This window comes from Phyllopteryx taeniolatus, chromosome 17 (assembly GCF_024500385.1).
Source record: "Phyllopteryx taeniolatus isolate TA_2022b chromosome 17, UOR_Ptae_1.2, whole genome shotgun sequence".
NCBI lineage: Eukaryota > Metazoa > Chordata > Actinopteri > Syngnathiformes > Syngnathidae > Phyllopteryx > Phyllopteryx taeniolatus.
In genome coordinates this window covers 21,220,580-21,233,699 of record NC_084518.1, presented here as the reverse complement: position 1 = coordinate 21,233,699, position 13,120 = coordinate 21,220,580, and the positions used below count along the sequence as shown (strand labels likewise).

The 13,120-nt window shown below is 41.7% G+C and overlaps 1 protein-coding gene across 5 annotated transcripts in view; it reads left to right on the top strand.

Moving 5' to 3' along the window:
• The window catches only part of acaca (acetyl-CoA carboxylase alpha), a 34,873-nt gene extending 24,009 nt beyond the window's left edge, over window positions 1–10,864 (top strand). For 2 of the 5 annotated variants that reach the window (XM_061751288.1, XM_061751287.1), the window contains 11 exons: window positions 569–712; window positions 836–956; window positions 1,787–1,883; window positions 1,997–2,093; window positions 2,189–2,324; window positions 2,862–3,039; window positions 3,115–3,227; window positions 4,122–4,276; window positions 4,785–4,955; window positions 6,215–6,351; window positions 7,268–8,693. In XM_061751288.1, coding sequence (XP_061607272.1) covers window positions 569–712; window positions 836–956; window positions 1,787–1,883; window positions 1,997–2,093; window positions 2,189–2,324; window positions 2,862–3,039; window positions 3,115–3,227; window positions 4,122–4,276; window positions 4,785–4,955; window positions 6,215–6,351; window positions 7,268–7,394 — 1,476 coding nt within the window. In that variant the 3' untranslated portion in view covers window positions 7,395–8,693. Of the gene's footprint in view, window positions 1–568; window positions 713–835; window positions 957–1,575; window positions 1,683–1,786; window positions 1,884–1,996; window positions 2,094–2,188; window positions 2,325–2,861; window positions 3,040–3,114; window positions 3,228–4,121; window positions 4,277–4,784; window positions 4,956–6,214; window positions 6,352–7,267; window positions 8,694–9,554; window positions 9,670–10,227 lie in introns of those variants that run through there. The other 3 variants (XR_009785093.1, XR_009785092.1, XR_009785094.1) reach the window with 3 other exon arrangements.
• Window positions 10,865–13,120: the final 2,256 nt, after the last annotated feature.

Here is a 13,120-nt window from a genome sequence, read left to right as displayed (position 1 = left end):
CAAGGGAGTGAGCGGCTCTGATTTTTACTGAGCCATGTCAGGGCCCTGCCACCTGTTCCTGCCTGCTTATCAAAATAGGGTGTGCTCAGGTTAAGACTTTATGGCTTTAGGTGGGTTCAGGGTCACTTTGCTGGCTGAAAGTAATTTGGTTGATTCTATGGATTGCACTGTCATGGCAAATGATCGCAGTTTTAGTGCATTTGTTTTTTTTTTCTCTCTCTCTGTGTCCACCATGGTCGTCAAGTGTGTTGCTGTGGGGTTTGCCTGTACAGTATACACACAGAGCTCAAGTAGGCAATGTAACACTCCTGTTGGGGAAAAATAGTAGTGCCTAAATGTTTGGATGTCTGCTAACACATTGCTGTGTGTGTGCGTGCAAGCTTATTTATGTAAAGCTCCCTAGCCTGAGTCTCCACCATAACAGGCTTGGCTCTGTTGCTTCCACTGAAGGCCCTACATTGTATTTTTAAAAGGCAGATGCAAAGAAGTATCATGTGGTAGTTGTAACTCTCAAAGGCCTCCACTGCTCAGTCGCACTCATGTTTGTGTTGTGTGTGTCCTTTGCCAGGTGTTGGGCAGAGAGGTTTACACGTCAAATAACCAGCTGGGTGGAATCCAAATCATGCACAACAATGGTGTGACGCACAGCACAGTTTGTGATGACTTTGAGGGAGTCTTCTCTCTTCTGCAGTGGCTCTCTTACATGCCAAAGGTAGAATCCAAATATCCCTGACTTCACAAGATTTCCACCATGTGATAAGTCAAATTAGAGCTTTAAAAAAAAATACAAAATAAAAATAAATGAATGTGAATAATACCTTTTTTTTTTTTTCAGTGCAAGTTTAGTCCGGTGCCCATTCTGAGTGCCAAGGACCCCATAAATAGACCAGTTGACTTTGTGCCAACAAAGACACCCTATGACCCTCGTTGGATGTTAGCTGGTCGTGCAAGCCAGAGTAAGTGCCTTTTGATGATTAGGTTCTCTTTTGTCAACTGTGTGTTTTTTTTTTTACGTGACTACATCTTGAGATGTTACTGTATATACTAAGTGTTATCATCGTTAAGCCAGTGTTTGTTGAGCATTATTTTTCAATGGATGGGTATTCTTATGATACCTCAAGCTTCTCATACATATATTTTAATGCTTTATAGCTGTAAATCCAAGCATACTGTATATTGTATTTACAGGTAGGCTAAGTGCATGGTATACAGGCCATGACAACAATTTCTTTTTTTGTTACTGAAAGTAAATATAAAGATTTATCATGTCCAGCAAATGTGCCATGAGTTAGAAGTCGCAATTATTCATTTCAAGAGAGCCCCTGGGTAACCACTCAGAGAGAAACAGTTTAGTCTGCTATCATGCTGTAAGAGACAAGATCAAGATAGCACCAAAATGGATGCGGATGTGTTTCCCTACTGCAAGCTAGGACTGTGCAGGTCCTGCAACAGTGTAATTATAGCTTGAGACCACAGAGATATTGGAAGATTGTGCGGAAATGGGCACACGCTGGTCGGGATGAGCGGCAAGGCTTAATTGAACAGTAACCTTAAAGTCTATGGCATGTTTCTCAGGGTTAGCAAGCAGAAAAACAGCATCGCAAGCCTTTTGAATCCAATCATCCATCATGTTTGCTGCCAGGATTACTGATACAGAGGGAAAACACGCACAGCTTCCCAAAGTATTACGAAAAATCTTGTGAAATATAACAAAGTTTAAATTTGATACAAATGACCGTCTCTGTTCCTTTGAATCTCTGCAAAACTCGTCTCTATTTACATGAAGGTCCAAAAGGCTCCTGGCAGAGTGGCTTTTTTGACCATGGCTCCTTTATGGAGATAATGCAGCCATGGGCTCAGAGTGTGGTGGTGGGCAGAGCTCGGTAAGCCCTCAATAAATGCAAAACCAAACATGAGAATGGATTTCTTATGTTATAGTTACATTTCCTCACTGCCAGTGTGGTGGATGTCAGTGCTTAATACGGTATTTCCACAGACTGGGTGGGATACCTACTGGAGTGGTTGCTGTGGAAACGAGGTCAGTGGAGCTGTCAATCCCAGCTGATCCAGCTAATTTGGACTCCGAGGCCAAGGTGAGGCAGGTCACTCGCCGCATATACGCAAGTATGAGCGAAGTGTTTCATTGTCTACAGATGGCGTGATTGTGATGTTTGGTGTGTCTGTTTAGATCATCCAGCAGGCGGGGCAGGTGTGGTTCCCCGATTCGGCTTTCAAAACAGCCCAAGCTATTAAGGACCTGAACCGAGAGGGGCTGCCTCTCTTTGTATTTGCCAATTGGAGGGGCTTTTCTGGAGGAATGAAAGGTGTCTGACAATTTAATAACACCCAGAGACTGTATGGATGCTGAGAAACAAGTGGCCATCATGTTATGGGTCCAAAAATGATGGGGTTTTCTTTCTTATAGTTTTAATTCCGCAACCCTTCAGACCTCGTGTACTGTAATAGCAACTGACTGCATCTCTCACTGTCGTTAAAGAACAAAATGTTTTGTTTATTAACAGCATTTATATTAATTTAAATACAGTGCAATACATGGATAATTGGGACGCTTACCTAATGGGAATAATAAATATAAATAAAAAAAAAACCCACACATTTATTACTAAAGAAATATTACATAATAGTCATAGCGAAATACAAAAACATTATTAAGAAAGAATGCCATGTATGGTATTTTTTTTTTTGCATGATCACAGCACTTAAAAATGCGAATGTTCCAACCAGCATTATACTTAATTGATTTCATTTTGCCGACTTCAGCAATCACACTTCATTTCGAAAGGAAGTACAATTTATAATACTCTTAATCTGGATTTTGTTTTTAAATGCATCCTTTCTAGACATGTATGACCAGGTGTTGAAGTTTGGTGCCTACATTGTGGACGGGCTGCGGGAGTACAAGCAGCCCGTGCTGGTTTACATCCCCCCACAGGCCGAGCTGCGGGGAGGTTCCTGGGTGGTCATAGATCCCACCATCAACCCTCGACACATGGAGCTGTACGCCGACAAGGACAGCCGGTAAGTTGCTTCGAAACGAGGATAAATTCCCATCTGCGTTAACACTTTGCCCACTCAAACCATTTACGTGCTCAGAGGTGGAGTGCTGGAGCCCGAGGGGACCGTGGAGATCAAGTTTAGGAGAAAGGACCTAGTGAAGACCATGAGACGAGTCGATCCCGTCTACATGAGCTTGGCTGAAAGATTGGGTCAGTCGTCATCTTCAGTTCCAATTAACGTTCTTTAGCGGTCGCAGCCTGCTTAATTTGTAGTCTTTCTCCCTCCCATTCCCTGTCAGTAAGGAGCAGGGAATGGAGGGAGCAGTGTACCTTCACCTTTTTTCATCTGTGGATAGTATCATCTTTGCCGCGCTCCCCAGAGAGACGTGTCAATCACTGCTGGCTAGGATCAATTATCAGCTCTCCTGTCTCCCCGGCGCAGTTTATCGATTCAAGTCTCAGCTCGCAGGAACTGTGATCCGATGCTGCTTGCGTTTGCCGCTTTAGGCAAACTGGTGCAGCGTTATTGAGGAGGGTTTAAGAGGAACAGATCGGAATTGACAGAAATCAGTCGGCGGCGGGAGAGTTCTGAGTGGAAAGCTAAATAAAACAGTCACGCAGCTGCATTTTGCATCTTATATGATTAACACATTAGTCCACTCAATATTTGTGCCATCCGCTTCGATTGTTCATTGTCATCTGTCGTCTCCTTCTGTATGTTTATTTTATTACAAATGTATTTATTTATTTTTTTAAAGCTTGTGGCTGTGTATGGAACAGTTTTCATGGTAACAACTATTTTTAAGGCAGTTCTGGGTACATGAGCAATCGCTCCTTGTAGAACAAAGTGTCTCCGAGTAGAGCAGCCATTGTTCTTGTGTTTAAACTTCAGTGGTGTCTCTTGCCAAAGTTTTGTGTCAAAGACCAAAACCCCAACAAGAACAGGAAGTCAGCCATTTTGGTTTAAAGCAAAACTAGCATGCCATCATGCTAGTCTGTGTGTGTGTGTGTGTGTGTGTGTGTGTGTATTTGTTTATTTATTTATTTATTTATTTGTTTGTTTGTTTGTTTGTTTGTGTTAAAACTCCTTGTTCTCCCCCAAAGGAACTCCAGAGTTGAGCCCTCCTGACCGCAAGGAGCTGGAGACAAAGCTAAAAGAGCGAGAAGAGTTTCTGTTGCCTATCTACCACCAGGTGGCTGTTCAGTTTGCGGACCTCCACGACACTCCCGGCCGCATGCAGGAGAAGGGCGTCATCACGGTGGGTGCTTTTCTTCAAACTAAGCCTTTTCGACCTGCTTTGCAGCGACGTATGTGCTCGCAAAGCCCACGTGGGAGTCTCGCCGCTGCACCTGCCCACGTCACCGGGCTGTGAGTCGTCCAAATGATTTATACTGTGATGATGCAAGTGAAATGCTTTTGAAAAGCACAAATCCGACTTGGACAGGCCTTCTCCCTTTGGTTGCCTTTCGATTTTTATGTCAAGCGCACGCACTCTTAACAGAATTTCGGCACAATGTGAGCTGCAGTCATGGCTAGCCACCTCACTCTTAAGCTAATTGGAACTCTTCACATTTTTATCTGAAAAGCCAATGCAGAATTTTACTGTATGTCATAATCAGATATGAATTACAATGGTTTTAATGATAGTTGGACCATCGTTGTTTTTATGTTGCATCAAATTTCACATTAATTTTAACGATGTGGTTCGCGACGTTTGTTGTCAACATTATTTCGTTAATAAGATGTTTGTCCTTTTCCTCTGTCAGGATATCCTGGAGTGGCAAACATCCCGGCAGTTCTTCTACTGGCGCTTGCGGCGCCTCCTCCTGGAGGAAACGGTAAAGAGAAAGATCCAAGCAGCAAACAGCGAGCTGACGGACGGGCAAGTCCAGGCGATGCTGCGCCGCTGGTTTGTCGAGGCAGAAGGTGCCGTCAAGGTAACACTTTTGTGTGCATTTTTACTGTGAAATGGTTCCGTTGGTTTAAGATTGCAAATACAACGGGACATTCCATTTTAAAGCGCAAAAGCAATGCAATACCGATCACTTTCTTTTTGTAATAGTGTTAGAATAAAGTTGATTTGTAAGATCTTTGTTTTACTTTCAAAAGAACATGAGACAATGGCAATTGTGATAAAGCATTAATGACATCTTTGTCATGCTCACCAATTGGTTTCCAATATAATTTAGAAACTGTTTATTCAAAGTTTTTGTTTGTTGCAGTGCTCGCAAACTTCCAAAACTTTTGTTCAAAGCATCATGTCATCAGCCAGTAGTTATGCTCGTGTCTGCTTTCATCAAGGACTACAGAAGTCTAAGAATGTTTACTGTTGAGAGGCTGAAATTCAGAGGATTTGGACAATTCTAAGTTAAACAAGGTCTCTATTCCCATAATCAATTACCAAAACCGTTGAAATTTGATGTTGACTACTTTGATAATAAATGAGTTGTTGGTTAATTGTTGCACCTGTACATAGATTACATTTTCATTCTTAAATCAGTTGAATTTCACTTGTTCAATCTGATTGTTTTGTTGAACAACTTTGATGAAAACATTTTTTTGCACCAGTCACATACGCATTTGTGGTAGTTTGATGTAGTTTCTCTTGATTAAAGATGCCCACGGAAACGCTTTGTCCAGAAAATAGCGGTTAAATATAACATGAAATGAAGATGCGTAACCACAGTTCCTTCCGGCCCAATCTCAGCCTCAGCGGACCGGCAGGCAGGAGCTGTCAGGAGCCACCTTCCCTTCCAAGTGGCCTTCTTGTCTGCTAGGACGCTAACCCCATCAGAACTCACTGTCTTAAGCCACAATTAATCAGAGCCCTGGCACGTGCTGATAGGAGAGCAACACGCTGTCTCTTAATTAAACGCAAACAGATTAAACATGATTAATAAGGGCATTAAATGTTCTTGCGGACCTCAAGCAGGGCTATTCATATAAAGGCAAGGGCCTATTAAACCCCTCCACCCTCAAATCTTTAAGCCCCTCCAGCCTGGCTTTGTTTGGGATCAGAGATGCCGGTACTCATGAATACTAATATTTCTATCAGGCCCAAATCAACAAGACATCATCCGTCCACTTTTCGCTGGTCCACTTTTGTTTGCGTCTATATTGATTTGTGCTCACTCGACCGGGTACAATTTTGGAGGCTTTATATTTCGTCGTTATCCCTGACAATGACATCGTGCAGGCCTATCTGTGGGACAACAACGAAGAGGTGGTGGGATGGCTGGAGAGGCAACTCGCCGAAGACGAGGGAGCGCGGTCCGTCATCGACGAGAACATCAAGTACATTCGCCGCGATCACATCCTCAAGCAGATTCGCAGGTAATTCACAGGAGCAACAACAGGACTGGGCAATATGGTCTTAAAATAAAATCTTGCAATGTAGTTTTTTTTTTTTTTATAAATACAAAAGTCCAACTTCTGATTATATTCACCACACCTTTGCTTGTAGAAAATGGAACATTATTCAAATCAAGTTTAGATTTCTTTTCGCCTCCGTCTGGGATTTGCTTTGTTTCCAATGATACCAAACAAGCTTTGAAACAAGTTTTTTTTTTTCAAGGCGGTCCTTTTTTTTTTTTTTATTTTAAAAATTTATTTATTTATGTTTTTATTTATTTATTTTTAAATACAATGATTTGCCTCTACTTCCACAGAAATGATCAAAATAAGTTTTGGGTTTTTTTTCCTTTTCCGATAATGTAAAAAATGTACCTCCTGGTGGAAAAAAAAATTCCCTTTTGTCAAAACATCTATATAAACAACCCTTCATAGATTAACATTTTAAATGTTAAATCTTGGCACAATATTGCAGCTCGGAAGAACAAAACAAACGTTTCCAAAACGAGTCATTAAATCATTCCTTTTGCAATGTATAAATGGGCACTGTATTTGGCAAAGTTCAGCGCAATTGACTGTAAGACACTCAAAGTGTCTGTGTAGTAGCGGGAATTAAACTGACTAATCACTTTTGGGGAAAACGGTTGCTTGGAGGGTCAGAAAAGCAACCAAATCACGAAGTTTGTGAAACTGACTAGCTCGTATGTTGGTAGCCATGTTGTCAACAAAAGCAGCAGGGACAGGCGTCGAACTACTACTACTAAAAAAAATAACAAAAATTAAAAAATCATCCTGACAAATAAGCTTAAATTTGACTTCATGAAGAAATGTCACGCACCTTACCAGCACTTCACTTGACGTGTTTTTTTGTTTGTTTGTTTTTGTCTTTTCGTTCCAGCTTTGTTCAAGCTAACCCAGAGGTGGCTATGGATTCTATCGTGCACATGACCCAGCACATCTCGCCCACACAGAGAGCTGAGGTGGTGCGTATATTGTCCACTATGGAGACCTCGGCCTCCTCCTAGTGCTGAGGCCACAGCCACCCAGCTCGGATTCCGGGCTGACATTCAGGTTCGGAGGAGCCAACGCGAGTGCCCCTCGGCAGCCGCCAGGGAACCGATGAATCGTTGGTAATGATTCTCAGCCACGTGATATTTTGTAAGTTGTCTTTACAACCAGTTTGTGTAAAAGTACATGTTTTGCGTTCAAGTTCGATCAGCAGAAAATGACTAATACTATTTGGTGACCAATATGATCTGGTGTGGGCTTTGAACGAATGCAGAACTGAACTAATGAACTGGAATGTGGTCATATTCCAATGCATAGTGCTTTCTGGCAACATAGTCTTAGTTAAGTATTTTGAGGACATTGCAAGTAGCCTTGGCGAGAAAGGGTCTTTTAAACTACCAACAAGGGTGCACTTAGTTACTGAGCAGAAAAATAGCAGGAACGTGATAACCCATTTGGACAGAAGAGCACGGCAGGGAGTAAAAGGAGCCCTTTTCCACCCTGACTGCTTCCCAGTTCTCCTGCCGTGAACACAAAACTACAGCTGTCCCGTCACGCTGCTCCACATGCACTTTATACTGCTTTGCTGTTCACATTGCATACACAAGTAAACTTGCTCTCACTCTAAATGTCGTATTCATGTCGTCTCGCACACTGTTACACACGCGCACACAAAGACACAGAGGTGGACATATTGAAATTTAATGGGAAATAGTATAATGGTACCACACACAGAGTTGATATTAGCATGGTTTTTTTTCATTTATTTTGTGTCGTGTCTCTTGCTGTCCAAAACAATCGTTGAAAATAACTTTTATTATTATTCATTTGTTTTTGTAATAGAAAATATTTTTGAATGCATGATGAGATCACCTCTGTTCAATGATTCATGTCAAGTCAGCAAATGTCTAGCCATAATCCATGGTAATTGTTTTATTTATACTATTTTGTACTAAATGTTCCTTATTTTAAATAATTTTATTCTCAATTGCATATTTCCTTACTTGAGTTTTGTTTAAAAAGCAAAAAACAAACCAAAAAAACACCTATGTGGCACAAGTACAGAGATGGTACATTAAGTGACACTGAGCAAACAGCACTGTCATGTTGAACTCAGTTCTTGACATCACTGCCTCATTATGTTGATCTGACAATGTGAAAACAGCTTTGTGCTCAGTGCTGTGACTCCCCCCCCCCCCCCCCCCGACCTGTACTGACTTGGCGGCCAGTTGCTTTTTAACACACTGGTTGTAACCTGAAAATGATGATGAAATAATGACATGTTGGCAATCTAAATAAAGCTTAACCCCCTTAAATTGTTTGCAATGTTTTTTTTAAAAGAGGTCTAAAAATGTGCACGTGATGATCTCCGAGACAGATACTCGCATCACTGAAAGCCTGCTTAAATTGTAGCAGTCAGAACAGGGACCATTACACCGGGGAGACATTTTGTGATTACTCAAAAATGATACTCTTCGCATTCCTTAACCCAAAGACGATTAAAGTGGCTTTTTTCACCCCCTTGCCTTTTAAACTTCAACAGTCTTAAGAAGGATGAAAACGGATCAAACAAATACTGAGGGAGCTATCTCACCCTTTTATTTATTTAATTTTGTCTTATTTCGTTGGTATCATCCCCTCGGCTCTGTCAACTTTGTTATCGGGCCACCAACAAATATGTAAGACAAATTGAGTTGCATGTGCCCAATACCCACAACAATTACGAGCAGTCCAAAAAGAAGAAAGTCATTTGGTGTTATAATTGGAAATGTGTGTTGCGTGGTCCCCCTTGTCTCCCACAGGGTTTTGCTCATTTGTGGTGGTGTGCACGGCGGGATAATTCTTTTGATCAGTCACAAAATGCAGATTCATTTTCTTCCTCCGTCATTGCAGTGGAGGAAATGGCATTGTTTGGGGGAACTTGCACCAAACCAAATATTTTCGTTTACAATAAAGGTAACATAGTGGTGGGGGGGGGGGGGCACTGTATTTTACACTTTTTTAAACACATGAACAAAGCCAGATTAACCTAGACATATTATTTAGCCAGAAATATACAAATTGTTTCCACATGTTTAAAACTAGTGATTGGCACTTCTGCTTCACACTACAGAGGTCCTGATTTCAAATCCTGGCTCAGGCTTTTCTTGGTATGTTTTATGTCTTGCTTTCAACAGTGAAGCCCTCCTCGGTCCTCTCCCGTGAAGTCCACGTTGGCTCAAGCAACAACGAATAGTGCCATCTCACACCGATCTACGTTGACCTTGGAATTCACCTTAAATTTCTTTGGAGGTTGTTCTGGGCTCTTCAGTTACCAAACGTATAATCCATCTCCAATTTGACATCCTCTTGGGTGACATCTAGGGAGATTGGCTAAAGTCCAGTGGTCTGTAAACTTGTGAAAAATCTGTGCCACTGTAGTCACAGGAACATCAAGCTGCTTGGAGATGGTCTTTAGCCTTTACCATTAACATGCTCGTCTATCGTGTTCTTTCTAATCCACTGAGACAACTCTCTCGCTGTCTGTGGTCCATGTTTAGTGTGGTACACACCATGTCACCAAACTGCACATGCAGTGACTGACTGAATACAAGTTTGAAGACAGCTGTGATGCTAATTAGACGACTTAGTTGAAAATGTCCCTGTGATCAAGTGATCATTGTCAGCCTGCAAGTTCCTGCAGAAGTTTTTGTTTTTCATAGAGAAATTGTTTGCAATTGTCAAAAAAATAGAATACGGCACTTGCTCTGACAAAGATTTTAGCGCCCTTGCTATATAAAGTACGATACATACTGTATACTAAGTGTACTGTACATATTTTATGATTGTGATTTGGTGTTTTTCCTGCAGAAACTGTTGGAAAGAAAGCTTCTGGAAAAAGATGCCTGCAATGAGATTGAAATGGAGGAATTACGATAGCTCAGTGGGGAGACTCAATCACGCATCTTGGGAGAACCATAATTCCACATTCATGTGTCTCGATGGCTTGACAGCACTTGAGAGACAATGCATCTGACCCAGATGCAGGATTCCAATTAGCCGGCTGTATGCAACAGTTGAGATGAAACGCGAACGGGGTCTTTACAGAGCCCCTGGGCTGCCTGATTACTGCCTGAAAACAAAAAGTCTTTTGCCCATGATAAAGAGTCGACTGACACACGGGGAGTGTGAGGCCCCAGCCGTTCTCCGTCTCTCTCCGGGCGGAGGGTTTCGAAAGAAAAGCGCCTTTTTATGTTGCGAGCACATTGAAAAGTGTACAGCGGCTCAGTCGCACTAACGTGCTTTTCGGATGTGTTTTATAAATTTAATAACTGGTGAGACAGATTAACTAGGTGTCAAAGACCTTCTCTCGTCTCAGCTATCCTCCGTTATTTGCCCCAAAACTCACCTATTCGCTGCTTTTTTTTTTTTTTTTTAAATCATCCTCGGACCGTTGCAGTAAAAGTGTTGCTTTTCCGCAATCTTGTGGCATTTTATTACCAAGGAACTATGATGCTATGAAGAAGTGAGTTGAATAGCAATATGTTGTACATTCCAGATTGGTCAACAGCCGTACGCTGGACACACAGACAAACGATATTCACAATCGCATTCACACCTATGGACAATTTTCATCTTCATTCAACCTACCATGCATGCTTTGTGAGAAATCCCACGCAAGTGCAGGGAAAAAAAAAAAACTCCACTCCGTAAGGCTCGACCTGGGATTCAAACCCAGAACCTCATTGTGCCACCCATCTTGCAATTTTACTTCCCACTTTAGTTCACTGCTGAACCTTAACGTTGGTCTGTGCTGCACTGCGTGATATTTTCCGAATTATCTTGAATTTGGAAAAAAAAAAGCGACTTTGCAAGTCCCTGGGAAAAAGTGTACATGCCTCTGTAAATAGATATACTATTTATTGTTTATTGTTTATACTATTTATTGTGTAACACTGTCAATAAATGTATCGAAAGAGTAAACGAGCAGAGTCATGAATAATTTGGATTACTACTCAAGCCTTAATTTCAACCAAGATGCATACCCATCAACAATGTCCAAGCACATCTGAAAAGCAGCTTACGTTACACTGGAGAGTAAAAAGGGTATTAGTGTCCCAGTGTTCTTGCAGAGAGGGAGCGAGGATGTGAATCTCTTTGGGGGCAGCCTGTCAGCCAGCTGCACCACGGGCTTAATCCCCAATCCATGTTTAAAATGTGTCACGGGGGTCAAAGATTTCAACACCCGGTGATCATCACCCACATAATGCACACATTGTCATTCTGCCAGGGCTTGGTAAACATTGGCCGAGAGCTTCTGACTCAGGAAAGACGGGGACGAGGCCCAGACGCACCTGCTTTAGCCGGGAAGAAGATTGTTTGATTTAATCTCCCTGAAGATGCTTCACAGTAAATCACAGGTTTTACTATAGAAACATGAAATCCACAATGTATAATTAGCAAATAAGATGATGTTTTAAAAAAGAAAAATCTCAAACAATTGTACATTGGAAAATGTTGTGAATGTGCCTTACACAACAAGAGAATGTGTTTCCTATACACTGCAGCCCCTCCCCTCCTCTCCTCCCTCCCCTCGCACGTCTGACATTAACATTCATGGAGCCGGTGAAGTGTGGCGAGCCGTTGACGAGATGTGTGGAGGAGGAGAGAAAAGGTGCCGGTGGTGGCGGGGGGTGCTGGCTGGATACGAAGAGGGATGAAGCGTAGAGGCCCTGACTTGGGTTAGTGGGGGGAAAAACAGGCACGCTAGTGAAGAATTGTAGGAAAGGTCAGCAAGCAAGGTGGTGCATCTTGGGCCATAGATCACCATTATTACTGTGGGTCATTGTCTGCTACGGAAATTATAAAGGCAGGGAGACCGTCTGCATGACAGGTGGAAAAGTGGGCAAGGCCAAGAGGAAATCATTGTGAACTGAAAAAAAAAAAAAAAAAAAAAATCATCACAGGTTTGGATTTTAACGTGTGATTTTGTTTGGTAGTAGTTCAGATTTTTCATTTTTGATTTTTAGATTTCAATGTATTCTAAACAATACATTAAAGTGGGTTTGCAGGTGACCTAATCTTTCTTATGGTGATTAGACCAATTTTGGTAAATATTGTGGGACCAAAAGTTAACACATTCAATCAGCCACATGCACAAATAGACCCAAGGTGGCGCTCAAGCACCAGCCCTTTTGGCTAGGATGAAGAAAGTGAACCCAACCCAACCTCTCCAAGCCCCCCTGTCAGCAAGCACCTTTTGATTGGTAAAGGTTGTCAATACCAAGCCCCACCCCATCCCTATTGACAAATATTTTCCCTTGGGTGCCCTTTTTTTGGACTTGAGCACCTGCCCTCTATAATGTCTGTGCACGTGCCTGCTTTCAACTTAGCACACTCCACAAACATGGCTTACTTTCCCACTGAAAACATGTTGTCAAAGAAATGCAGAAAAAGCGCTCTAAAAACAAAACCTCAAGTATATCAGTGTCAGTTTACTACTAATTCAACAGATTTTTTTGGTACAAAATCCGACAAAATCTTTATGAAAACTGGCTACGAAAACAGCTGCCATTTTATCTACAACACATGTTACGGTCACACAGTTTTATAGCCTATATATATATTTTTTATTTCAACACATTTGAAACATCGTACTTTGTTATTGGCATTATCTGTTTATGTGCCATAAACAGATAATGAAGAATGCTTCATATAAAATCAATAACACCAAAAATAACACCAATTTCATAATATTGCATTT